This window comes from Miniopterus schreibersii (genome assembly GCF_964146895.1).
Source record: "Miniopterus schreibersii genome assembly, chromosome: 18".
In the NCBI taxonomy this organism is placed as follows: Eukaryota; Metazoa; Chordata; class Mammalia; order Chiroptera; family Miniopteridae; genus Miniopterus; species Miniopterus schreibersii.
In genome coordinates this window covers 6552974-6580557 of record NC_138121.1, presented here as the reverse complement: position 1 = coordinate 6580557, position 27584 = coordinate 6552974, and the positions used below count along the sequence as shown (strand labels likewise).

The following is a 27584-nucleotide window of genomic DNA, read 5'->3' as shown; positions in this document are numbered from 1 at the left end:
GGCTCAGAAAATTAACCAAGAAGATGAAATACTTCCAAAAAGAATACGGCAGGTCTGCGTATCACAGGACAAATGCACGGGGACCTGAGCGCTCAGAGATGGAAGGCCACCCGCTCTATGTCTGGGGGGAAGCACAGACTTTCTCAGGTGTCAGGGAACTATCAGGGTTTGTTCATGGAAAGACGTAGGACTGGGAGCCAGAGGCCACCCGGCGCCTGTCCTGGTTCCTCACTGACCAGCTCACTGCCTGGCCGACCAAGGGCCATTCTTCAGGCTGCACAGGCCTCCCTCACCCAGCTGAGGTGTGTTTCTATCAGGCACCATTTCCCAGTGTATCCCAGAGACTGGAGTTGGAGCAGAAATAACACTTGGGGATCAGGAGCAAGCCAGGGCTCAGTTGATTACTCAGGCCTCTGGGCCAAGAGCTGGGTCAGGCCTTCCCAGGGGAGTGTGACTGGCAGGAGCCAGTGAGCCCATAAATGATAGAGCAGCGCCCGGGAGTGAGCTAGGACAGAGCGCGGGGGGCAGGCGGGGGCTCCCTGGGGCCGCAGCACCACGCGCCCTGCCCTTGGTCATGGAAGCCCATCTCCCTCCGCGGAGGGCAGGTGGGGACTTGTGCAGACGCAGAAGGGGGGTGAGGGACGGTAAGAGGGGAGCACGGACTTGCTGAAATTCTGTCCCCATGGACCATTTGTGTTTGGTGGTTATGAGATAAAAATTTGGAAAGAAGTTAAAATTATTATTGATACCCCAGGGCCCAGGACCAACTGCAGGAAGGACTATGTCTCTAGAGAGCACCTGAGGGGAGGCCGGGGCGTTCCCAGTGCGGACTCTCATTGTCACTGCAGGTCATTTCGTTCTGGAGTAAAACCACATTCATTCTCCATTTGCTGTTGTTTTCAGGCCAGAATCTCTCCCTCTGAGCTCAGGACGCCCAAGAAGAGAGGATCCGAACCAATGGTTGGTCTCGGGGTCCACAGGCACCTGATAAGGCCCCGGGGTGGAGGAGGGGCTGGGGCTGGGGCTGCAGACAGACCTCGAGTGACTCTGCTCAGCTGCTCATGGTCCGAGGGACTCTGCTTTAGTGAGTGTGTCTCCCTGTGCCTAGTTTCCCCTCAGTGAAGTATGATGAATATTTGGCCACCAGGTTGTCAGTGTATTAACCGTAAAATAGTCACAGTATCTGACTAAACCTTGGGAAAGGGGAGCTGCTCAAACAAGAGGCACCTGTTCTTGATCGACTCCAAGAGAGAATCACCTGGGCTGTGGACGAGGGGCTGCCAGGAGCACCTTTTTGCTTCTGCTCCTTCCTTGGGTCACTGACCTTTCTCTGGACTTTCCTAAGTCCCTCAGAGCAGCTGGCAAATGGCTAATGACCCAGGGACCTTGCCGTGTGTGCTCTCCACACGCAGTCTCAGCTGAAGGACAGGCTCCATCCCGCCCAGAGGCAGCTCCTGGGGCTGCAGCCTGGCTGGTGGTTCACTCAAAAGCCTTGTGATTCAACCACCAGAGAAACTGCTGTTCCCAGTCAGACCCCACAGGACGCCTAAGCCAGCCTGACATGGGCTCCCCAGGGTCCCTGGAGCAGGAGCCTCGAGCAGAGGACTGGGGAAGGGCTTCCCGAGCTGAGCTTCTCGGTGAGGATCCCAGGGGGCCCCTCAGGTCAGGCTCTGATCGAGCCCTGCAGGGTTGTCCTCAGGGTCAGGGTCACGGTCATGGGGAGGGGCCCAGGGACTGAGACTGGTCTCCCTCTGCTGAGTCACCCCCATGAGACTGGTCCTTCTCTCTGTGGTGAGTGTCTGCAGGACTGGCATCTGGGAAGGGAGCTCTGATCTTAGGAAGTTTGTGTCCACTGTGTGTGACCTGCACTAAAGGCCCAAACCCAGCCCGGGACATGATGAGAGGTGGATGGAGGCGAGTCCAGGGCAGTCAGTCCTGTGTGTGAAGTAGAATTCACCCCACCCGACACCCAGAGGCCGAGAGCAGTCACTCACCGTACACATGGAGCCTTGCAGAGGCTATATGTCTTTGTAGACTTAGAGAGTAGACTATTATGGTGTAGTAGCCTGTGTCCTCCTTAGTGACCTTCTCTAGCAGCAGGGACCCATCGTAGATTATTTTCTCTCGACCGCTGTAGGCAGGCCCTGGCGTATACCTTTTGTGGAACACTGTCATCAATGCAATTCTTAAATTGTAGTCTTCCTGTAGCCCTTTGTACCACTCAATGCCTAACACATTTGGAGGCATGTTGAGGATGGGCAGAATCACGTCCTTCCCCTCAGGCGCATTGATGGGCACGACAGTGAGCTGGGCAGCGGCGGGTGGGCTCCAGAAGGTCAACAGTGAGGCTAGGAGGGAAGAGAAATGGATCAATATTTGGGTGTGTGTGTTGGGATGGAGAGATGAGGCCCTGGGTCCTGAGCAGGTCTCATCTCTCAACCTTGGGGGGGGTGTGTGTGTGTGTCTGTGTGTCTCCCATGGTCCAGGTCAGCAGCATGGCCACCATGACTTCAGCTCCTCTGAACTTGCAATTTCCTGTTCTGAACACTCTCTCCAGGTGTCTGCCTGGCTCACCCCCTCACTGCCCTCAGGCCCCTGCTGACACTCGGGGGCGTCCTTGGGAGACACCTCTGCTCACCACCTCCTCTAAAGACCCTCTGTCTTCACTTTTTGGCCTGTCCCTGCTCTGTTCCCTTCATGACACTTGTGGGTCCCTGACATCACATGTAGATCTTTCCTTGTCTGTCTCCTCCCCATAGAAGGTGAGCTCCCTGGGGCCGGGGCTTGTCTGACCTTGTTGCACCCCCACTGCCTGCAACAGGCTGCAAAGACCTGGGGGTGAAGGAGTGAGTGCTCCCAGGGGCCTGCAGCTCCTGGGGTGTATGTGCCCATTTCTGAGGTTGGTGGTGAGGACAATGTTTAGCGCCCCTGGTTAAGTCTTTTCTGATGTCATCTGACATAAATTATTATTATTACATCAGTTTACAAAATTCAATGCTCAGTGGTGAATGACTTAGGAAATGAACAGCAGTCTAGGTTTCCCGCCCCTCGCCACGTCCAGATCATGGGAATTTGTTGTTGCTGAGCCCCCTCCCCAGCCTACCCTGCTCCCCTGTCCTCTCCCCTCAGGTCCACACAGCAGCCCTCCCTCCGCTCCCAGAGCCCTGTGCTCCCCAGGAGATTCCAGCAAGGGACCTCCTCCCGTCCACCCACAGGGACTGTCCCCTCCTTACCAGCCAGCAGGAGCCCCAGCCAGGGGACAAGTCCTCTGAGCACAAGGGCTGAGGGGGACTCCATGGTGGCCGCTGCCTGCTCTGTCCCTCCCTCTGTGAGAAGAGCTTCAGGTCCCGTCAGGCTCCCAGGCACCTCTGTTCCCACAGTGGGGATCTTGCTGTCCCTTTTCCCGGTGCCCTGAGCCTCCTCCTGGAACAAGACTGCTTTTCTGGTCACGTGGGCCAGGGCGGGGTTTGTGCCCAGGAACCTCCCTCTCCCACCCCTCATTCCTGCAACCCCTGTCCCCTCCTTCCAGTTAACCATCGCTCTATGTTTCCATTACCTGGGAACAGCTGAGGCATCTGAACACTCACACACACACACACACACACACACACACACACACTCACACACACACAGGTTTGGAAAAGCACTAGCCTGGGGCGTCCAGGTCCCTGCATTCCCCGCAGCTCCCCGTCAGGTGCACAGTGCCCCCCCCCCCCCCAGCCCTCTCTCTCTCTCACTTGACTTTCCCTCCTGCGGCTATCTCAGGAACTCTTGTCACCCGGGTGCCACTGCCCCAGTACATCGGATCTCCTGTGAAACTTTGTAAAGGCTGTGATGTCCAGGTGGAACCTTAAAAGTGCTGCTTCAGCAGCTGCTCAGCTAAGGTGGATGCCCAACCAGAATGAGACCCCGTGATGTGGGGTGGGACACCCCTCCCCCTCTCCTGTGCTGGGGAGGGGCTCCTGGTCCTGTTAAAATGCAGATAAAATGCAGATTCTGACTCAGCAAGTGTGCGGTGGACCAGAGAGTCTCCATCTAACAAGCTCTCAAGGGAGGTGGATCTTACTGGCCTGTGGAGCACACTTGTCCTCTGTCCTGACTGTATGAGGGGAAAAGACCCTTCCCTCCCTGAGACATCCTCGGGCACTCGGTGGCCTCCTTCCATGCTGACACCAATGCCTTCCTGTGTGTAAGGAACCTGCTCCTACTGCAAGTGTCACACAGGTGACAGGCGTCTGCTGTGTGGTTTCCCTCACCCATTTAATGAGTGTTTACTGAGCCTCTGTGATGTGTTAGGCCCTGGGCTGGGCCCTGGGAGCCCCACAGAGAACGGATGGGACATATGTGGGCCCTGCGCTCGTAGAGTTCACCTTGAGACAGGTTCTCAGAGAAATCACAGCATGAAGAAGCTAATTATAATCCAGAGAAAGGCAGGGAAGGAAAATTTCTGGTGTGTCCAGAGCGTGTACTCGAGTCTCAGCTGGTCTGGGGGTCACAGAGAGCCCTTCTGAGAAAGTGACCTCTTGGCTGAGACCTGAATCCTGAGTGGCCCGTCGCCCCTTTAGGGACAGAGGGTGGGGGGAAGAGCTGCCTGCAGGGGACTGGTCTTTGGTGGGCAGATGCCTGGCTGGACGGAGGAGCTCACAGAGCCCAGGGTGGGCTGCGTGGAGGGCGAGAGGGGCTGCGGGCTGAGCGATGCTGGTGGGGCTGGACCCTGCTGGGCTGTGGGTGCTGCTGAGGGGGGTCAGCAGCCCCCGGGGAGGCCCCAGGCTATCGAGTAGCCATGCTGCCACCGCGTCTACCTAGAGCTAAACACTTCCACCGCCTCAAATAAACCCGCCCCCTTTGAGAGGTTGCCCCCTCCCCACCCCAGCCCTGGAAACTACCCATCTGGGTTCTGCCTCTTTCTGCCCCTTATCTCCTGCCCCACGTACCCTGCCAGCTGTACACCTGGTGCCCCGCTCGTCCCCGTATGAAAGCACTAGTCTCAGTCCTTAAGACCGTACGCTTTGTCCCAGCGCTGACTCACCCTCGCACCCAGCCGAGACTGGGAGAGTGGCAGCCCCAGTTCACTGCATCAGATCCAGGGGCTCCTCCTTCAACAGGTAGGATGGCCCTTCTCTCCCATTTCTCAGCCCCATCCTGAGCCACCCAAAATCAGACCTCTTGCACGACACCACTAGGTCCCCTTGAACCCATATAATGCCTAACACCTCGCCAAACCCCAGGCTTTACAATTTCTCATCCTGACTCTGAGCACACCCCAGCCCTCCACAGCCCCCCCTGTGCCCACCTCTGCTTACCCACAATCCACCTCTGGCCAGGTCTCCAAGGATTTCAGCCAAACGCCCCAGAGGCCGCAAGGAGCAGGACAGGACACAGAACCAGAGGAGAGACTTATCTCCCACTTCCCAGGTTCTGGTTGTGGACTCGTTAAAAACAGGCACGTGGAGTTTGTAAAAACAAAGAAATCAACGAATGAGGACACTGCTGTCTGCCCTGAGCTCCAGGTCCTAGAGGCCCCAAAACAGGGTTAGTTGTTCACTGCAGACCAGTGGTGGCTGATGTGACAGGGACCTGCCTGTTTACTGGAGTTGTTGAGTTTCATGACAGAATATCTTTTTTTCCTTGTATGCTGTGATTTTGAAAATAAAATAAAATAAAACATTAACAGATAGGTATCAGATACTAAGTAGAATATCTGGACAGCAAACGTCAGTATATTTGTTTTCTGTTTTAAAATGTAAATACCTGCTTTTCCTTTTCACATTTGGCTCCAGCATATTTGGTGCAGATTCTTTTGAAATCTCTGTGATCCTGTTCCTTGAAGTTGCTGGGAAAAAGGATGTGGAATGAGAGCACTGTTGTTAGGCTGCTACTGACGTGCGCCCTTTCATGCCTGCAGGTCTTCTCGGATTCTAGGAAAAGGCCATCCCTGGGCAACCTGGGGCCCCAGAAGGATCTGGGCAGTCAGGTCATCTCCTGCTGTGGACAACAAGTCAGAAGCAAGGGAGGGAAACTAGAAACATTTATTTGGAGGATTGTAGTCAGATAAGGAAAGAAATTGGAAGATTAGGAAATATAGTGAGGATGGACGCTGTGAGCTAGGTGACAGGATCAGCTTATTACAGGTGGTTTTTAAGGAGACTTATGTATATTTCAAAGGTGCAGAGAAAACATCTGCAATTACAAATTGCAATTACATTTCTAAAAGAAATGCTCTAAAATAATTAAGGTAAGAGACCTGTAGTCAGGAAGAACCTGTGTAAAAATAAGTGATTCTGAGGAAACATTAAGGCCTCTAGATCATAACAAAGCTGCTTTCTGCACAGTGGAGGGAAACACAACTAAATCCTTTCAGCCAGGACCCAGTTTGCATCTCCATCAGTTCCTGCAGTTTATAAAGAGATGCAAGTTCCCAGCAACTTATAAACAGGTGCAAAATAGCTGAGAGGCCCTGAACAGAGCCGCACCTGATCTCCCAGAAGGCTGTGCTTCTGGAGTTTTCCACGGAGACATCACATTTCTCTCCACAGTCGCCTTCCCTTTGATCAAACATCACCTCCAAGGAAGAAGGGTGTTCTTGATCCTACAACATGGCTGGTGTCACTGGATTTGACAGATTGGTGACCTGAGTGCAGAGGAACTGACATTCACCAAAGAGTTTGCTCTGACACAGGTTTTTCTACTCGGATGGGCAAATAAGTCTATTGCCATAAACATAAGAATACTGAAGAGGGCTTTAGAATTTTTTGGAAAAAATCTAAGATCAGTGTTGCTACCAACATGGGTGCCCTCCTGTCCATCCCCACTGTCCACAACAGTGTCCAGGCGCCCTCCACGCATTTGCCTGGAGGAGGGTCAGAGCTCAGATTTCAACAACCTCCTCACGTGCTCCCACCGGCCATCACATGACCACTGCCCTTCCTGTGAGGGACTTGGTGTCACCTCTACTGTAGAGTTGTTGCAAATGGGATCCGCCAGAGGTGGGATCCGTTGTGGGATGTGAGCTTAAGTCAACAATAATGACATCATCTCACATTTTTGAGCATTTATTGGCTCAAATAAATTTGACAGGTCACCAATCTGTCAAATCCAGTGACCAGTCAAGAAGAAAGCAGAACGAGTCGGCTAAACTGTGAGCTGAGGGGCCCAGGGGTGACGCTGGCTCAGCCACAGCCTGACTTAGAGGCCTTGGCAAGCTTCTCCCCGCCTGTCAGTGTCTGGATCCTCTGCTGCAGGAGAACGAGGAACTGTTGCCGTTGCTGCAGTCAATGAAGAGAGAGCAGAACAGAGAGACAGCGGCCTGGCAGTGCGGGGCGAAGGCCTAAGAGCTCGTCACTATGGCACCCTGCGGCAGCGACGTCAGGTAGTGTTTAGCATCGTCAGTATTTCTGTTCTCGTTATGAAGCTGGTATTCCTAGAAACTCACAGAAGATCCCCACACAGAGGAAGTGGTTAGGAGCTGGCCCCTCGTGTCAAGTCTGTCCCCAGCTCTGGAGAGGGTGTGCTTCGTCCTGCCCAGATGCCCTTGGCAAGTTGGCGTGGACTGACACCACCTCCTAGATGTCCCTTCTCTGGAGAGTCGCTCTGGGCCAGCCCAGCCAGGCCACTAACCACCCCCCACCCCCCTCTGCTCCCGGGAAGACCTTGGCCAATGGCTGGCTGGAACGCAGGGGCAGAAGCGGGCGCTCTTGCATTGGCAGGTCCAACTCTGCAGGGCAATGCGAGGGATCGAACTGAAGTGTGATTCCAGCCAAGACCTCTCCGTGAGAGCCCCTGCCCTCCCCGCCTGCTCCCCCGCTTCCCTTCTCTTGAGCTGCTCCGGCAGGAGAGCACTTGCAGCAGTCCTGTCTCGGGCTCTGCTTCTAGGCCACGCACCCGAGGAAAGCACTTCCCACTAAGGCTTGCACAGAGTGAGGGCTCCTAACGTTAAGTTTCTTCATCATTTGTGGAGACTCCTTGGGGTTCTACATAATCCTCACCACCGTGGGGAAAGTGAAAACAGGCTTGCTGGCCACCGGCCAGCAGAAGGCCCCCGTTACACACATCTACGACAGAGCACAGTCATAGCAGACACCGTCAGCTGACAACGTCTGACGTCCCCTTGGCTGAGACATTTTGTTCTCGCGCCTGTAAACCCTGCCCCTGACTTTCCAGGGCGCGCTTGTCTTTCTTGTGTACTCAGCCTGCCACCGAGGGGTAAAGACGGTCTCCTTCCTAGGGACACTCAGCCTGCCGTCGCAGAGTAAAGCTGTGTCTCATCCTCCTTCGGCTCCACAATTTTCCTTCGGTCTCTCTGCACCCAGTGCGGACCTCCCCGGCCTTCATCGTTGGCATTACAACCATCATGCACGCAGATAATCACTATGCCCACCTTACCGAGCAGATGCATGAAGTCCAGAGAGGGCAAGTGAATCGGGCCAGGGAGCCAACAGAATTGTACCCCAAGGGCAGTCAGGCTTTTTGCTAAACAGCTCCCCACCCAGTCTTTGCATTTGCCATGTGAAAGACACAGGGCTCCCAGAAGGCTGCCTTAATCTCCTGACTTACTCTACCTGGCTGGGCCCCGGCAGCCTTCCCATTCCTGTCTTCTACTACTCTCCCTCTTAGCCACCACAGTCCAGCCCTGCTTTCTTTCTAATCCCCACACAAGCCAAGCTCGATCCCACCCCAGGGCCCTTGCACCTGTTCTTCCCTCTGCCTAGAATACTCTTCCCACCTGTCTTTCCAAGACAGGCTCCTTCTTTTCACTCTGCTCTCAGTTCAAAGGTCACCTCCTCAGGGAGATCTTCCCTGATCTCAGCTCAGTCACTTACCTTCATATCAACTGCCCCGCACCCAGCAGCATCGAAGATTTTTCTCTGTGCTCATGTATGCATTTAGTGTCTGTCTCAGTCATCAGGCTGTGAGAGCAACAAAAGCAGGGCCCTCATTCTTGTTGGTCTTCCTGTATCCCAGCAATCCCAAGGACAGTGACTGGCACAAACTTCAGCCTCAGTAAATATTTGTTGGATAAACAAGACATTTAATGAATGATCTGTGGCCCCATGTGCCGCTTTGGCCACCGTCTTTCCCCTCTTCGTCCAGGGGCCCTGCTCCAGGCAACCCACAACTTCAGAGGGCGCCATTCGCACAGCAACGTGAATCATTAGGAGGGGTTGGTGTTTCAAAAGTGCACAACCAGCCCTGGCTGGTTTGGCTTGGTGGTTAGAGCGTCAGCCCGAGACCTGAAGGGTCCTGGGTTCTATTCTGGCCAAGGGCACGTACCTCGATTGCAGGCTCCATCCCCAGGCCTGGTTGGGGTGCGTGCGGGAGGCAACCAATTGATGGATCTCTCTCACATCCGTGTTTCTCTCTCTCTCTCTCTCTCCCTTCTACTCTCTGAAAAGCAATGGAAAAAATACCGAGTGAGGATTTTAAAAAAAAGGTTCACAACCTATATAAATGTAGTGATGGCTCTGTTGCCATCTTTCCCTCCTCTCCACTTATTTATTCATTTACTCAACTGAAAATATCTACTGACAGTTAGTGGTGCAGAAACGTGGGAGATAAGAGAATACCTCTGTGCCTGTGTGGCAAATTTGAAACTTGCGAGCAAAATCAATATAGAATGTATAAAAATGTCAAAAACAATGTACCATAGCAAGTTACACATTCATTTCTCCTTCTCCCCTACTGTTGTTCTCAGCCTTTCTTGTCACCCTTTGCAGCCTCTGCAGTCACTGACAGACACTCCTAATCCTTTCCTGTCTCCCTCCTACCCAGTGGGCTAGAGCTGGTCTGTAGATGCCTGCAAACCCGATTGTTAAATATTTAGGGATTTGGCAAGGTGGTTGTCAAACTGTCCATGGCTTCAAAATCGGACGTGGCGGGAGTGTTTGCACCACAGTAATGGGCCAACATAATGAGGCAGGGTTTGTTGATGCTGTTTTTCTGAAAAGCTGGTTTTCTAGCACACCACTGTTCCCATGTTTCTAGCAGAGAAACTTTGCTTAGTCAAGGAATATTCTAGTTCTTCCATAGCCATCAGTCTCCCCCTGCCACACCTCAGCTCCCCCCTGGGCAGCAGGGACTAGAGACTCTAGGCCTGTGTTGTGTTGGGAGGGGAGAGAACAAGAGAGGGAGAAGAGAAAGCTTGAGGGAAGGTCCTGAAAAGGATATAAGAAGGAAAGCAATATTAAAAGGAAAGAGAGAGAAAAGACAAGTAGGAATCTGTGGGGGGCACAGGTTAGGGTAGAAAAACCATAGGAACCAGCTGAGACCCACCACACAATGTCCTCACAGGAAGTTGAGCTGTTTCCCCACCTGGGGCCAAAAGGTGGCCAGGTTACCATGAGAAAAGAGGAAACTACCTTCACAAACTACCCAGGAAGAGGGTGGGGATGGGGATCCACACAGCTGGGCTAAGGAGCAAAGAGGGCTGAGGATCTGCACTAATGGGGATGCCTCCGTTTTTAACTGTAGAGGGGTCTGGGAACCTGGACTACTGGGTCCAAGGGGGGGAGGGGGAAGGCTGGACTCTTGGGTCTGAGGAAAGAGGAAAGAGGAAAGACTCAGGTTTCTTCTTTAGGCTGGTGAGACTCAGAGGGTGGGCCCAGGCCTTCTTTAGCAAGGCCCTCCACACCCCATCCATTTCCTAACTGCCTTGCGAGAGGAGACACATAAAAGGGCTCAGTTGCCTGGGGGAAGAGCAGGAGCCAGAGAGTTCTAGCTGCCCTGACCATGAGCCCTGCCCTGCTGTCAGTTTTCCTGGGCCTCACCTTCATGCTGCCCCGTGAGTGAGAACCCCAATTTGGGAGGGAATTTCCCTGAAAACCCCAACTTGGGAGGGAATTTCCCAGGAGGATGGGCTAAGATGGATTTGCTGTTCCCATCTCAGGCGCGCAGACCCTGACCTGTCATGCAGGAATACTGCAGACTGTGAGGACAGTATCAGAACTGCCCATGCAGTGGACAACTGGCAATGAGTCCTGCGGGGCTGGCTGGGGTTGCCAAGATACGCTGATGCTCATTGAGAACGGTGAGAAAGGCCCCATAGGCCCCAAGCCTGACTCCTCCCCTCACCTGTGCAGGGATATTTCTCCTCCTGACTAGTCCTGCCTGCCTTCTGTGTGGAGACTCAAAAGACTCCCTCCCCTCAGACCAGCTGTCCCCTCCTCAGCAGGAGCAAGCCCCCCGGTGCCCAGTTGCCTCCTCCCCAGCTTCTCACCCCAGCCATGCAAGGCAGACCCTCCCTCTAGGACCCTGGAGTCCTGATCCTCACCCTGCCTGCCTCCCTCTGTCATCTAGGACCCCAGGTGTTCCTCCTGCTCATCAAGGGCTGTACCCAGAAGGAAGATCATGAGGTCCGTGTCACCCAGCACAGGGAAGGCCCTGGCCTCTCCGTCGTCTCCTACACCCATGTGTGTCGCCACAAGGACTTCTGCAATGACCTGTCCACCACCCTCCCAATCTGGGCCCTGCCCGCCTCTGTAGGTGCGGACAAGGAGGGAGGGGACGTGGACTTGGGGAGGAGGGGAGCACAGAGGGACTGTTCACTGAGGACCCCTTCCTCCCACCCAGCCTGTCCACTCTCCCCAGGACTCCCTCTTTGGCACAGCTTCTTCTAAGAGTCCTGGGGTAGCAAACTGGACTGCTCAAGTTCAACCCCCACCTCAGACTCTGGCGATGCCCAAAACCTGGGCCATGCCCCCTTCCTCTACTGTTGGGCTCGGTCCACCCATGTTTCATTTAGGGTTTTGGTGTTGCCTCATCCAAAGTGAAACTGGCCTGTAACTCCCCACTGTCCTGTGTATCATACACCGGGCTTGGGGGATGCTTTGCATTTTTCTGCGCTTTGGGGCATCCTGTCTGCTCAGACTGTGTAGTGGAAGTTGCGGGTGAATTCTGCATGGTTCCTCCCAGGCACCCCTCCTGTCTCAGTCTCTGGTGCCCCTCCCAGGTCTAATGTCCCCCAACTGTACTCTCCCCAACCACATGACCCCAATTTCCTGCACCCCAGGCCTACCTGAAGGAAACATGAGGGGAGGGCAAGCCTGGGGAGGCCGAGCAGGTGATTCTGGAGCCACAAAGGTGAGGAGGCTGGAAGGCACCTGATGCAAATGCAGAGCCTGCCCAGTCCTCCCCTCCCCTTCTCCCCCAGTCCCAGGGTCCGTGACGTGCCCGGTCTGCTTTTCCGTGAATGACTGTGGATCTGCAACAGAGCTGACCTGCCCCAGTGGGCACAATCACTGCTACAATGGGGTCCTCCAGCTCAGGGGAGGTGAGCTGGGACATCGGGGTCCCTGCTGGCACTGAGGGTAGCTGAGGCCTGGGGCTTGGAGGAGGGCGGGCAAGGCTCCTCAGGGTTAGATGGTCCCAGTGGCAGCATCTTACTCTCTCCCACTCTGCCTGGCCCCTTCCACAGGAGACATCAACACCAATCTGATAGTCCAGGGATGCATGTCCGAAGCAGCCTGCAACCTGCTTAATGAGACTCGGGAAATCGGGAAACTGTCTGTGAGTGAAAACTGTGGTTCTGATGGTGAGTCCCACACCCGGAAGGCGAGGTTGTGCCCTGCCCTGCAGCCTTGGGGTACAATGTTTTCAAGAAGGGCTCCTAGGCTCTGCCTCAGAAGGTCACAGCAAGAGCATGGGGTGTAGCTGGGTCTGGGGGGAGGGGCTGATGGCTAGTTTTTCAGGTAGACAAGGCGGGTGTGGGTAACCTCAGAAGGGCTACTCCAAGCAGAAGGAACAGTGGTGCAAGGCCAAGGAGGCAGGAAATGACCTGCTGTGTCTTGGGAACAGATATTGGTGAGGAAGTGAAGAGGGAGATTGGGGGGCCTGGTGGTGGGTCAAGTAGCCAGACTGAGGGCTTCACCTTTCTCCTGAGGCCACGGGAGCCAGGGAGGGGTGTTGCACACGGAGGGACAGTCTGAGTCTCTCCTTTTGATTAATTCTGTTTAATTGTCCAACCCTCATCTCTGGGACTAGGTGACATTCATCATCCAGAAGGCATTCCTGAAACAAATCCAATGTAACCCATGCCACACACCATACCACACAAACACACAGCACATGATACACACAGCACACATAACCACACTTGCCATGCCACATGCATACCACACACCACACACCACATGCCTCCTTACACCGGACACACACCACAAACCTCATACACACACACCACACACCACATAGCACATGCCACATACATCACAAACAAAACACAGACACAGAACTCATACCATGCTGTGCCTGCACAGCAAACACATACCACATACATCATAAACACATACCACACATCACATGCCACACACAAAACACACACACCAATCATATACACATCATACTCCATACACCCAACACATACACTTCCCCACATACCATACACACAAATGACACATGAAACTGAGCAACTAAGCCACAAATGAATACTCCTAATACATAAACTTAGTTTTAACATTGGAGTCAGATCTTGGGGGACGCGTCTGCCTTCCCTGGTTCAGTTCAGTTCAGCAGTTTAACAAATATTTATTGAGCAACGGCAAGACCAGGTGTTGGAAGCTGGGGAACAACATGATGTTACGGAGAGAGAAGGCCATTGCAGGGTGACAGGCAGCTCCTAGAAAGACCTGGGGCTGAAAGACAGCTGGTTGCAAGGGCACATTTTGCCCGAACAGGCAGGCCATGGCAGGAGCCCACTGAAGTAGAACCCAAGAGCTGGAGTGTAATGGCCTTGACTGTCTTGCTGCAAGGAACTGGACAGTGGTCCCAGTGAGAGCGGTGGGTGAGCACAGTCAGGGAGAGCACAGCAGTTAAGAGTCTAGTTAGAGTCTGAGTCTGAGAGATTTGGGTTCATGTCTGGGTTCTGCCATTGAAGCAGCTTTGGCGATCACTACCTCTTTGAGCCCCTTTCACCAAATTCAAGGAGGACTGGGTGATTCCAGACAGTTGGGAGCAGAGGAGCATATGCAAAGGCCCTGGGGTGGGTGGGTGCCTGCTGCATGTTCAAGGAAGAGCCCGGAGGCCAGTGTGGCTCCAAGCAATGTGTTCTAAAAAGAGCAGAGCAGGTCATATGGACAGAGCGGCAGGGCCTTTGGGGCCATTTTAAGGACTTAGAATTTTATTCTGAGTGGGGTGGGGAACTCTTAAATCTTCTGAGCAGAGGAGTGACATGAATCAACTTACCTTTTATGAGGATCCTTCTGGCTTCTGGGTAACGACTAGATAAGGGGAAGGTGGGAGTGGGGGACAGGACCCCCAAGGAGACTCAGGAGAAAGTAGGTGAGTCTTGGCCCCTGATGGAAGCAGCAGAGGGGATGAGAAGTGGTCAGGTTCTAGAGGTATTTTGCAGCATAGGCCAACAGGATATCCTGACGGATGCAACATGGGGTGTAAGACATAGAGAATTGCTAAGAATGACAGCAATGTTCTCAACTTGAACAACTGCAAGACAGGAGCTATTATTGACCAAGACATGGAAGGTGGGGGCAGGGAAAGCGGGTGACCAGGCTGGGAGAAGGGAAGCAGGAGCCATGATATTGTGGTCTGTGAAGCGGGGAAATAGAGGCACTCCTTCGTGGGGCTGTTTTGAAGGTTACCCATGTTGATGGATGCTGAGTCATCGGCCCAGGAATTTCTATATCATGGGCCACATCCCTGCTGGTGATGTGATGGCCTTAAGTGAAGGTCTAGGCTCCTAGTTTTCAGATTGGACTCCTGAGGGCCTCAGAGGCCAAGGTAGCTGAGGACGGTCATCAATGGCCATCTTCCCCACCACTCAGCTCAAGGAGCCCAGCTCTGCTAATTGCTAGCTGTGGGACACTGGGAAAGCCACTTCATAATTCTTCTGCCTCTGTTTTCCATCTTGACAATGGGGAGAAGGAGGATAACACCACCTATTTTGGGGGTCACTGTGAGAAAATGAGGTAATTCGGATGAGGGAGCTCCTTGGGAAACTTAAATGGGCTAATCCATAGAAAGTAATCACAACACCCTGGCACACAGTGAATGCTCAGTACACACTAGGTGTTGGAGTCATTTTGTTTGGAACATAGGGTTTCTCAGTTAAAAGAATGTAAGATGTCAGCCTATACTCCTCATTACCCTAGACTGGGAGCCTTGAGGACAGGGCCTGGGTGTAGCCTGAGGCAATGCAAGGACTGGCTCAGGATGGGAAGTGAGTTTGCACAGGATTCCTAGGTGTCCAGGGGAGACTCCAGAGGACTCCGACCCATCATCTTTTTTACACCCCAAGTGAAGGGCAGCCTTCAAGGGCTGTTGAGAAAAGTCCCTGCAGATGCTGGAGCGGAAGTGGTGGTGTATAGAATAGGGGTGGGGCTCAGACTTCAAAGGTCCCTTCTAAACCTGAGATTGAGGGACTGTGTCCAGGTTACCTGGAGTATGACTCAAGAATGTAACCACCTTCCCAAGCACGAGATCTGGAGGGACAGACATGGTTTGTCCCTGGCGTTACACGGACCCTGGTAATTTCTTCTCCCCAGGTTTTCTGATCTGTCAGCGGGGGATCATGATAAAGGTTAAAGAAAACCTGAGTCAGGACCCCGAGCAATGGAATAGAATCACAACCGTGAAATGTGGTCCGAAGGAGGTGTGTCAGGAGACACTTCTGCTCATAGATGTAGGTGCGTGGGCTGTGCAAAGGGGCGGGCTATCAGCATGGCGTCCTGGGTCTCCTGCCCTGGATTCTGTCCTCTGAGCCTCCTGCCTGATTCCCCCCAGGCCTGGAGTTCTGCACCTCACCCTTCCTCTTTCCGCACCCTGGTTTCCACTTCTGAAAAATGGGGGCAAGGTGCTGGCAGTAACAGTACTTACTATGCTGGGTAGTCATGGGGATATATTTGATGGGCCATGCAAAGGTCTGAGAACAGAGCTGATGCGCAGTAACACTGGTGACTTCGTCTGAGCCTTACTGAGCACCTGTCATGTGCCAGGCTCTGTAGATGCCACTGGGTCTGTCTTCCTACAGCTTTACGCGCCAGTGAGGAAGCAGAAAACCCTGCAGGGAAAGGAGACAGGGGGAGTTAGCTGAAGGTTGCAATTTGAAAAATGGGAGGCTCCACTGAGGTGACATTTGAGCAAGAACTGAGAGGTGACCGAGCTGGTGGGAGGACCCAGGCTCAGGCTCATCCTTGCCCCACCTGCAATGACCTGTGATGTTGTACTCAGGGAACCTACTTATACCCTCTGCCTGCTAAGCACCCAGGAATCGCTGGCTCCTGTCTCCCTCGGAACTACACCCCCCCCCCCAGCCCAGCTGTCACTCTCTCCCCACCACTACCACAGGACCTAAATCACTCATATTGGGGAGCAAAGGCTGCAGCAATACTGAGACACAGAATTCCAAGACTGTCTCCATCCACTCGGGGCCCCCCGGAGTGCTCGTCGCCTCCTATGCCCATTTCTGCTCCTCCAACCTGTGCAACAGGGCCAACAGTAGCAGTGTCCTGCTGAACTCCCTCCCTCGTCCAGGTATGGGAGCCTAGAGGAATGGGGGAGACCAGGGACATGAGAGATGGGGACCCGGAGACACAAAGACTCTGGGCTCCAGGAGGGTTACTGCAGCTGGGAGCAAAGCTATGCACCCCAACCTTCTCTTTGTTCCCCAGCTGTCCCTGTCCCAGGAGACCTGCAGTGTCCTGCCTGTGTGCAATTAGGTCAACCCTGTACATCCTTTAAAAACGTCTCATGCCCTACTGGCACCACTCATTGTTATAAAGGTCACATCAATGTCAGAGGAGGTGAGTGCAGAAGGACAGGTCCCAAAGATGAAAGGATTGGGGGCTTGGATTCACTGGTGCTGCGGTGGGAGGGTGCTTGAGGCCCTCGCTCATGGGCTTGAGGTTGGAAGGGGATGGGGAACTCAGATTTCTAGATCTGAGGGTGGAGAGGCCTAAGAGCCTGATCTCTGGATCTGAGGAGGGCAGTGGTAGGGCCTGGGATTCCTGGGTCTTAGGGATTTAAGTATGTACTACTCTGAGACCCCTCTGAGTCTGTCTTCACTCTATAGGTGGGCTGACCACCCCACTTAGCATTCAGGGCTGCATGCCCCATCCTTCCAGCTCCTTGTTGAACCACACCAAAAATATTGGGCAGTTCATCGCAGACGAGGACTCTGAGAACAATGATCACCAAAGGGGACGTGGGAATAATAATCTCCAAAGTGGGGCTGCTCCTGCCCCCAACCTGGCTTGGGTGGTGGTGCTGGGGCTATCCCTAGCCCTTTCCTTTGGGATGACCTCCCTGCTGACTCCATTGCCCCATGATTTTTCTCCCCTGCTGACCCCCTAAATCCAACCCTCCCTCTGACGTCATAACCAAACACTGAGTTGTTTTCCCATCTTCTCCATGAATTCTCATCCACACCCACACACTTTATAACCTGGTAAGATATGGAAGGGACTGGGAGCAGCCTCACTGGTCCTATGCCACGTGTACCTGATAAATAAAGACATCATCTTTTTTCCCAGTGCTGGGGTTTCTCTATGGGAGGGGAGGGCAGGACACCCAGTGACCTGATGTGGGGGAGGAGAGGAAGCTGGTGAAAGGTTCACCATCTCGAGGCCGTCCTTCTTGGGTCTGGTGCACATCTCTGCTCCAGCTGGGTGGTAGCAGAGCTCAGGGAGCTGTGGCCACGGGTATTTGGGCATTGCTGTGACTTGGGAGGTGAAAGTACACTTTGACCAATGAGGCATCTACTTAGGAGTCAGGTTCCCTGCGCAAACAGGGGCTTCATCCCACTCGAATCACTTGACATACAGATTTGTGTGAAATGAGAGACCAGAGGGTGTGCACAGTGTCCTGAGGCTGTCACCATCCTAGGCCTGAAAGACTACGGAGAAGTCATTACCATCACTAGAATCCAGAGAGAGGGTGGCAGGAGGTTTAGAGAGAGCTGCCTGGCAGGAGCTCTGGTCTCAGGCTAAGTCATCTGTCCAGCCCCCAGCAACACTACAGAGAAGGAGCTGTGGAACTGGACGCCCAACCTCACTCAGTGTCCGCCCTCTGATCTCCTGTCAGGGCTCCCCATTGACTGCACCCAGCTGGAAGGCAGGAGATCCCCATAGATTCACCCCCAACAGTGCAGCATAGGGGGAGAAGGGGAGAGAGTGTCTCTGAAAGGAAACTGAGTGTCCTGACAGCCCACCCTTCTCCTCACATCCACCCCTTCCTTTGTCCAGGTGGGAATCAGAGTCTTCATTATGGAAGACACACAATTCCCATTCCTTCCTTAATCATGGTGACATGGTGTGCTAATGACAATAAAGCCAGTCTCCCCCAGCATTCGAGGACCAGTTCTTCATCTCCCTCCCCATGAGAAGAAGGTGGGGGGAAGCTGCCAAGGCCCCAGGTGTGTAATCAGAGCTGCCTCCTTCCACCACCCATTCCATATTCTCTCCCCACCAGCCAACACCTCCTCCAGGCAATGGTTGTGTGAGGCAAATCTTCATTCTTGTGGGGAGTGAGTGTTTGGTGGTCTTGTCTCTATTAAGTTTCTGCCATTCTCCTGACTCCCAAACATGGTCCTCCTTCGCTGAGCAACCCAGTCTCCCTCTGGTAGTCATGTTCTGTCTGGCCATCAGCAGAACAGCCCTCTTCTTTCTCCATTTCAACACCAAGAGGAACACAGAATGGCCAGGGGGCGGTGGTGACTCCCAAGTGATTAGAGCTGTGATGGGATTCCTCACCCACACTAACATAAACCTGGTTCGAGTGCTCTCCCTTCTGTTAATAGGTCACCAGGAATCCCCATGAGCCCATGAGTGTGGGTGGAGAAAGGGGCAGGAGGAATAGGTGCCATGGGTGACTGATCCACCCACTGGGGTGTTCACCTGTGCCCTCCATTCTTGCTTGAGCAGGATCCCATACACACCTGTTTCATGGATAATGAACGATGCTGTACATGTCCAATGTCATGCTTTGGTGACTCAGACAGCACCCAGTATGAGCAGTTCAGATCACAATGCCCTTGATGTCCCGTGGTCAGGAATTCAGTCTCTACTGGGATCCAGGAATGAGTTAGGAGCTGCTCTCCAAATGGAAGATTGTTATCTGCAGAAGAGACATAGCTTTGCTCCAAACCTCTGAGGTTCTGCCCTACTATTATCCTTATTGTCTCTTTATGTCACAGAAACTTTCAGTGGTATTGGGTCTGTTGCATCTTATGACCTGAGGTTCAGGACACCTGGGTTTCCAGTCTGAACCTTCATCAGACTCTTTTCCTGCTCTGGGTCATCTTACAGGTTCCTTCATAAGTGAGCAGGAGCAGCATGTCAAAATGTACTATATCCCCTCCCAAAAAAAAAATTCTAAGAAGCCTATCTCTTAGTAGGATATTTTCTGATATATCTCCTTGGGCAAAAGAAACAAAAGAAAAAATAAACAAATGGTCTATAGCAAACTGAAAAGTGTTTGCACAACAAAGAAAAACAACAAAATGAAGAGACAACCCACTGAACCGGAGCACATATTCTTCAATGATGCATCTGAGAAGGGCTTAGTATCCAAAATTTGTAAAAAGCTCATGCAACTCAACACACACAAATAAATCCTATTAAAATGGACAAAGGACCTGAATAGATACTTTTCCAAAGAGGACACACAGCTGTCCAAGAGACATATGAAAAGATGCTCTACATCACTAATCATCAGAAAATTAAATCCACCAGGAGGTGCCACCCCATACCTGTCAGAAAAGCTATCATTGATAAATCAACAAACAACACATGTTGGCGAGGATGTGGAGCAAAAGGAGCCCTTGTGAACTGTTGGTGTGAATGCAGATTAGTGAAGTCACCATAAAAATCAGTATGGGGTTGATTAAAAATAGGGCTGCCTTATGACCCAGTGATTCCACTTCTGGGTATATATCTGAAGAAACCCAAACTCTATTTTGAAAGAATACATGTTTATTGCAGAGTTATCTACAATAGCCAAGATATGGAAGCAAACAAAGTGCCCATCAATAGATGAGTGGATAAAAAAGTTATAGTACATGTACACATCTGTACAATGGAATACTGCTCAGCCATAAGAGAATCAAATCTCACCATTTGTGACAGATCTGAAGGACACAGAGGGCATTATATCAAGTAAAATAAGCCTGGCAGAAAAAGACAAATACCACATGATTTCAAATACCATTTGTTGAATCTAAAGAACAATATAAACAAACAAAACAGAATGAGACTCACAGACACAGAGAACAGAGGCGCGGGGCTGGGGGCTGGGTGGAAAAGGCAAAGGCATTCACATTGGCACTTACAAAATCGTCATGGGGATGCCAAGTAAGCGTAGGAAAGAGAGTCAGTAATATGGTAAGAACTATGCATGGTGCCAGGTGGGTGCTGGAAATATCCAAGGGGACACTTTGTAAAGAACACGATTGTCTCACCACTATGCTGTACACCTGAAACTAACACACAATAGTGTTGAAAATAAACTGCATCGAGAAAGAAAGACCTTGGTTTGCTCATCTCTACAGAGCACACAGCTGTGCTTCAGGCAGGGCTCCCAGGCCTCTCTAGAACTCTCTGCTCTGAGGTCACAAGGACAGAGGCAGATTCCAGAACCCACGGTTGGGCCAGTTCTCACTCTGCACATTGGCAGCGATGACTAAAATAGCCCTTCTGTTTTCCTACTGTCCCCAGCCCACCCTCACCCCTTCCCGCTTCCCCTGCCTCTCCCTCCTCACTGGGTTTCCCCCACTGCCTTTGGGAGGCCCCCACTCTGGGCCCTCGGCCTGGCCCTGCCCCTGCTCCCCCACATCGCCAAACCAAGTTCCCATCTCTCACCAGCAGGCACCCTCCTCACTTGGGAGCCCGAAAGGCCTACAGCCTCCACAGGCCCCCTGGGGTCCCCTGCCGCCCCTGCCCTGCCAGTCCCCCTTCCCCTCCTTCCCTCCGCCCTGTCCACCTGGCCTCCCTCTCTGCCCTTCACTCTTCCTTTGCCCCGCACCCCCCTCCTGGACCTTCTCTGGCCTCCAGATGCCTGGGCAGCCGGTTCACCTGCCCATCCTCTCCCCCTTCCCAGTCACCTCCTCCCACCGTCTCCCCTCTCTTGGGCCATCCTGCAAACTGTCCCCGGGACCTGGAGTCCCTGTCAGTGGGAACCTGGACCTCTCGATGCTTCATGAGTCGGGCACCTGCTGGGCACAGGGAGCAGAGCACCGTGGGCAGCAGCTACAGGTAATCCTGGTGGGCCCTCCAGCGCTCCAGGAAGCCCCATCTCCACAGTGAGTTCTCTGCCATCTGGGCATCTCGCCTGAGTCACCCGGTGGATGTCCCTCCTGGGGATTGATCCACAGGCCAAAGGAAATGTAACAAGTTCCTGTGCATCCACACGTGGGCCCCTCCAGGCTCTCTGAGCTGCCATTAGAAAGGGGTGGCTGGACCTGGACTCGGGGCATCTTTCCCTGCAGGCCGCTTTCCCTCCACGTGGCCAGGCACAGTCCCCTCATTCAGAAAGAGGGACTGTGCCCTGTGCCTGGTACAAACCCCACTCCCAAACCAGCCTCCCCAGGAGACAGTGACTAGGGGCCCTCTGGCAAAGCAAAGACTGCCTGGGTGTGGGGGACAGTGGCAGTGGGAGGAGGTGGAGCCCTGCTGTGGTATTGGGGCCTGGAGGCTGGGGAGGCCTGGGATCCCTCTGGGGGAAAGTGCCCTGTTCGCTGTGGTCCTGGGCACTCAGAGCAGTTGCTGAGCTCTGCAGTTGGCTGAGCAACAGTGTAGCTGGGTCAGGACTGTGTTTCCACAGCCTCCGCGGGACAGCTGTAGGCTTCTGGGGGGTGTGGGAGAAAGCTGTAGCTGGAGGTGAGAGCTGTCGGAGGGGCCTCTCTGAGGCCTCAGGACCTCCACACCCTCCTTCCTCCCCTCCCTGCAGGCCCCGGGGCAGCCAGGGCTACTCCCGCTTCCCAATCGTGACAGAAGCAAGAAAAGGCCAGACTGGCCAGAAATGGGGGAACCCACGTCTAAACTCTTCTGCCTGCCCAGCTGGGTCAAACAGCTCGAGATTGGACCCCCGAAAAGCAGCAGCTCGTTCCCTTCTTCCCCTTCGAAAGGTGAGTCTTGGGAGTGCTGAGTGTGGGGAGGGGGACCCCTGAAGACTCAACAAACCACACAGCTGCGTGCCCTTCTGAGGGGGCATATCCTGGGCTGGCCTTCCTGGCCACAGTCTGGGGTGCTCAGGGTCCAGACTTGTACTTTCTTTTGGCCCCTGCAAACACCTGTCTTGATAACCGCCTTCCTGCTGGGTGAAGTCATGCTCTTAAGACACACCTGTGACTGACACCCCTTCTCCAGGATGCACAGCATTTGCAGACCAGGGGAGCCCCATCCCTCCTGCTGTTGGCCTTGAGTTTGCAAATGATTATGAAGTGAATGCAGTCTACCCAGAAACCCCAAACTTGAGCTCTGATTTCTAATATAAAGAGCAGGTGGAGCCCGGCCGGGCGTGGCTCAGTGGTTGAGCATCGACCTAGGATCCAGGTGATCGGGGTTCGATTCCTGGTCAGGGCACATGCCTGGGTTGTGGGCTAGGCAGCTGATCAATGACTCTCTCATCATTGATGTTTCTATCTCTCTCTCTCCCCCTCCTTTCCTCTCTAAAATCAATAAAGTTATGTTCAAAAAAAAAATAAAAAGAGCAGGTGGAGAGCCAGGCAGACTCTGAGGAACCCCTCCACAAGAACTCTCTTCAGTGATTAGCTCCCATCCTCCATCCCTCCATCTGCTCCAGGGGGCTAGATCCTACCCCAAAAGGACCCCATTCGCTCCATGACCTCCCAGGCACCAGCACCTCAAACAGGACTGACCAAGGACAGAGCTGTTTAGTGTCCACTCAAGGACGGAAACCAAGGACCCAGCTCCTTTGGGTCATGGGACAGCGGTCCTGTACCCTAGAGCTCTCCAGCCCCCTGCCCAGGACAATAGTAATATGCGGTTCTCAGATGCTCAGCCCCAGGCCCCAGAGCTGCAGGGCAATGGGGAGACCTGGGAGGAAGCTGGTGGGAGGGTTCGTGGTTGGCTGGTTCAATCGCTCACCTCTCCATCTTGCCAACTTGTCCTCTTAGGAGATGCATCTGACCCCCAGGAGGGGAGATGGGAGCCATGTCGTAGCCAAGGTTCCTTCCCAAGTGCTACTTGGGGCAGCATTTAAGCAGCTCAGGGTCTCCTACTGACCCTGGACGTTGTTGACCGAGGCCTGGAGGAGATGCAGCTGGAGTCAGGTTCCCATAAACACAGGTCGGACTTGGAGGCTTTATTTCCTCCCACCCAGAATGACGTCCCTCAGTTTCCCGAGGGAGGTGAACAGAGGCAAGGTCATGGGACTTCATGGAGAGCTTCTGGCTGCCCCAGGGCCCCGAGGGAGGGCGGCTGGTAGGAGGACCCAGAGCCTCCTCCGAACCCTGCCCTCAGCCTGCTGCTTGGGGTCCGGAGAGTTTCCTATTTTCCAGAGCTGGGAGAATTAAGCCGAAAGACTCCAGGCATCTCCACTGACTCTCCTCCTCCCCCCAGTGTCCCAGCACCAGTCAACCTCCCCTCGTCTTTCCTTCACCTGAGATGCCATCAGGAGGCAGCAGATATTTCCCAAAGCAATAGAAACTATCTGTTAAACCATCTCACAGAAGCACAGGCCAAAAGACCACGGTAGGGAGGGCTGGCTCAACCAGTCATGGGCCATCTGGTTATAGAAAGACAACTTGATTGTCCTTATATATCTTGTAATAAATCAAATAGCATTAAATGGTCTTTTGTAAAGAAAACTGATTCGGTATGAAGCCCATCCTGACAGCTTCACTTCCTCAAGTGGCCGTTCAGAAGGCCCTTGCCTGAGGTCTTTTTACACAACCCACCCAAATATCAGTATGAGAATGACTAGCCAGTCTGTAAAGGATTCAAACATTTTGCTCTCCTTGGCACATTTTCTCTATTCTATTTGGTGATTCCAATAGCATATGTGTTGCATAGTTTATAGATTTTGAGAAATAAGCATTAACCTTCTTCTAGCTGAGGTCTTTGCCACGTGATTTCTTCTGAATGAATCAGGACAAGACTTTTATCAATGGCTTACATTTTTACCCAGAAATCACAAAACAGGTAGTTGCTAATTATCATATGCTATATTTTATTTGATGTTAAGTCATAAGGCCAAACCTAAAATCAGGGTCATCTCATTCAAGGAAACCAATTTAAAATGTTGTTAAATTTGTTTTTAATTCCACATGCTTTAACATTGATTAATAAATTTAGGATACTAGGAAGACAAAAGGAAGAAGAGGTAAACACTTCTTGGCAAAGGAGAGCTAACTCAGTTTAGACCAAAAGAGTCACCACTGCTAATCCTTTATATAGAAGCATAAGAGAAGCTCTAGCATTGAGTCCAGATATTAACTAACTAACTAAGCAGATAGTCATGATGGTCCCAGATGCTTGAGCTGATTTAAATCCTATATCCCATGTGAAAAGATTCAGCCTCATCAAGCCTTACTCTTGGTTCTGTCTGGTCTCACACCCTTAGAATTTATCAGTAAGGGTCCAGGAAGGAGTCAGAAACCACACAATAATCTTAATAGGAAAAGTTTAATATAAGAAATTATTCACTAATAACAGGGAATTAGAGTTAACTTGGGGGACTGGTTACTAAAAGTGTAAAGAGAACTCTAAAGAATTAGGAATGTAGGGAGCAACCTCTCCCTCTCTGGCTGGAAAAGAAGCCCTTCTTCCTGCAGTGTCCCTCTAGCACCCTCTATTGGCAAAGCCTAGCATTGTGCCAGGAGAAAGATGAAAAATGCTTGCAAGACCCAGCAGGGCAATGAAGAGTGGATCTGAAACTGAAAGGCAATAAATGGATAACTGGTACAGAATCTATTCATGCATGTGCTCCAGGACTCCTGCCACTGCAGACTTGTGAGGTCCTGTAAGGCTTTCAGTGTGTGGCATGTTCATCCCAGGCAGGCCCCATGTTTCTCTCGACTATGTTGGAAACTCCCTCTTGTAGATCTGGAGAACAAGCATTGCCTTGTGAGGGGACTGCCCCAGGTGCATCACTGGCAGGCTTTTGTGCAGGGAGAGCTGGTTCCCTCAAATGAAAATGGGGGACCATCAATGTGCAGGGGGTTTGGTCTGCCCAAGGTCTCCATCCCATGTCTGTGCCTTCCCCTTAGCACAGCATGGCAGGGTTGAACACTTACCTGGTGGTGCAACTCTGCAACCAGGCTCTGGGCTTGGTCCTCAGCCATATTTGCCCTGACCCTAGAGGAGACAAGGGACACTTTGCCAAGGAAATTTTCTGATTGTCCACTGCCTCACATTTGGACATTCTCTTTTTCAATTGTTTCCCTTCCCCTTGTTTGTTCTCTAGGACCATCCAAAGAAACCAACTGACTCCGCAATCAACACAGTCACCACTGTTGCCATAGTAACAAACTGCTACAGCCACTTCAACTTCCAATACCTTGCTTTCCACCTGAACTTCTTTCACTACTATCCCCAGTGATAATTTGAGCCCTTGTGAGATTACCATAGGCTTTGTCTCACCTGTGCTCCATCTTCCCCCACCAAGGTGCTTATCTCTGCTTCTCCTAGGTGGTAGAAACTTAATCCCAGAATTCAGTTTTATGGGTCTGTTTCCAGGTGCCACTCCTGATTCTAATTATTTAATTGGTCAGGATCCCAGCAGGAAATGACAGTAAGACATTAAAAAATCACAAAATGGCACAGGGATGCCCCTGAGAGCTGTTTGGCACTACTTCACTCCACCAAATTAATAAGTTGAATCCCTAACCCCCAGGACCTCAGAAAATGACCTATTTGGACATAGGGTCTTTACAGCACTAATCAAGTTAAGGGTCATTAGGGTGGGTTCTAATCCAGTATGACTGGCGTGTTTATACAAAGGGGAAATTTGGTCACAGAGACAGACACACGAAGAAGGAAAATGATGTGAAGACACAAGGAGAAGATAAACCATATACAAGCCAAGGAGAAAGGCCGGGAATAGACCCTTCCTCGCAGCCCTCAGAAGGAACCAACCCTGTTGACATCTTGATTTTGGACTTCCAGTCTCCAGAACTGTGAGACAATACATTTCTTTTGTTTAAGCCTCCTAGTCTGTGGTACTTAGTTACCATGGCCCCAGGAAACAAATACACAGGCCAAGAGTCAGTTTGAGAGGCCTTCGCTATAGGTGCTAGAAGCCAGCTATGCCAGGGAAAGTGCTAGTCAGAGAGATGGAAATGGATGAGGGATCAGAGACAACACTGTAGAGCTGGCAGCAGGGAGCTGTGCAGCTCCCAACCACCCTCTCTGGCCTCCAATCCATTGCACTGGCGATTGTGGTCAAGATCTGGGACCCGGTCCCAGACCTGTGGTAACACAGTGCCCTAGGAAAACCACATACTGTTATAGATCCAGGGATGTGGGTGTTGGAGCCCTGAGGCCTGAAAAGAAGGAAGGGTGACTCAGACTCCTGGGTCCTTAGGGACAGGGTCTTTGGGATCACAAACTCTATATTTATTCTATTCACTGCCCCTAATATTTATGTTAATAATAAAATATTCATAATTATATTCTTAATGTCCCCAATTGAAAGTTCTTAATATATTAAGAGGGAAGAGGGGACTGGGCTAGGGAACCATAGGATCCCGTGTGATAAGAGCGCGGGGGCCCGGCATCGGCATTTGAGGTGAATTTCTTGCTGTCTTTTCTCTAACTTTGCTCCTGGAGGTGGGATCAAAACCACAGTGAGCACTAAAGACTGTCTACCTGCTAAGCCTGTTCCGTTAAAAGGCACCAAGCAAGACAGTCCCTTCAGTTATTCTAAGAACTGCCCACGCTTCCAGAATGTGCCAGGCAGACTGATCACAGAATCGGCCACACTCACCACCATCATAACAGAGACCTCCTCCCCTGAAATCCGTGGGCACTGTCCCTGGCCTGGTTGCTGGGATAGGGTTGGCATTGGCCATTGCCCTTTCCTGCCTCCTGTGACCCCAAGTCATCCTGTCCTGTGTCCCCAGGACCTGAGGGCATCTGACACCTGATTATTTCCCACTCCCTCCATGAATCACATGCCCATTCTTAGTGTTGTGAATGTTAACACACCAAAGGATTAGGGCTGCAATATAATCTAATGGCAGCTCTTTTGTCTTGCATTAGTCTATTTTTAAAAATCATTTTGGAGGGATTCTAAAAGGATATCATATTCTTCCTAATCTAGTAAGCTGCTTTCTCTTAATATTTATATTCAGTCGTTAGAGGTTTTTTAACCGTTTCAAAGCTCTTAATATATTTTCACCTAAAATTAAGGGCTTTACCAACACCATTCTAATTATGGCATTTTCTCTATTAAAAACGGTCATTTATACCACAGAACTCACAGAAAGAGTTCCAAGTCTGAAAAGTACACAAAAGGCATCGTTACTGCCTGTTACATCCAATCAGCTTATATACTTACGCATGAAATAGAATTTTCTGCCATGAACAAGAAATCTGAAGGGCCCGTCATGTTCCAGGTCCCGACGCGGACACGCGGTCAGACACGCAAGGCAAACCTGTGGCATCCCGCAGTTACTGCTC

General features: G+C 52.1%; 2 protein-coding genes across 3 annotated transcripts in view; one reads left to right on the top strand and one right to left on the bottom strand.

The window, feature by feature from the left end:
• Positions 1-3424, bottom strand: part of LOC308547822 (cell adhesion molecule CEACAM21-like) — a 43305-nt gene extending 39881 nt beyond the window's left edge. The window contains exons 1-2 of one of the 2 annotated variants that reach the window (XM_081118703.1): positions 3234-3424; positions 1995-2348 (exon numbers count right to left, since the gene is read on the bottom strand). In XM_081118703.1, the coding sequence (XP_080974829.1) occupies positions 1995-2348; positions 3234-3297 (418 nt within the window). In that variant the 5' untranslated portion in view covers positions 3298-3424. The remainder of the gene's footprint in view (positions 1-1994; positions 2349-3233) is intronic. The other variant, XM_081118702.1, reaches the window with a different exon arrangement.
• A 7285-nt stretch (positions 3425-10709) lies between these two features.
• Positions 10710-17461, top strand: CD177 (CD177 molecule). Its single transcript, XM_081118211.1, has 9 exons — positions 10710-10777; positions 10883-11023; positions 11293-11478; positions 12146-12265; positions 12410-12526; positions 15492-15632; positions 16294-16479; positions 16617-16748; positions 17018-17461. Exons 1-9 carry the CDS (start codon positions 10726-10728, stop codon positions 17296-17298), a joined length of 1356 nt encoding a protein of 451 aa, XP_080974337.1. The 5' UTR covers positions 10710-10725; the 3' UTR covers positions 17299-17461.
• Positions 17462-27584: the final 10123 nt, after the last annotated feature.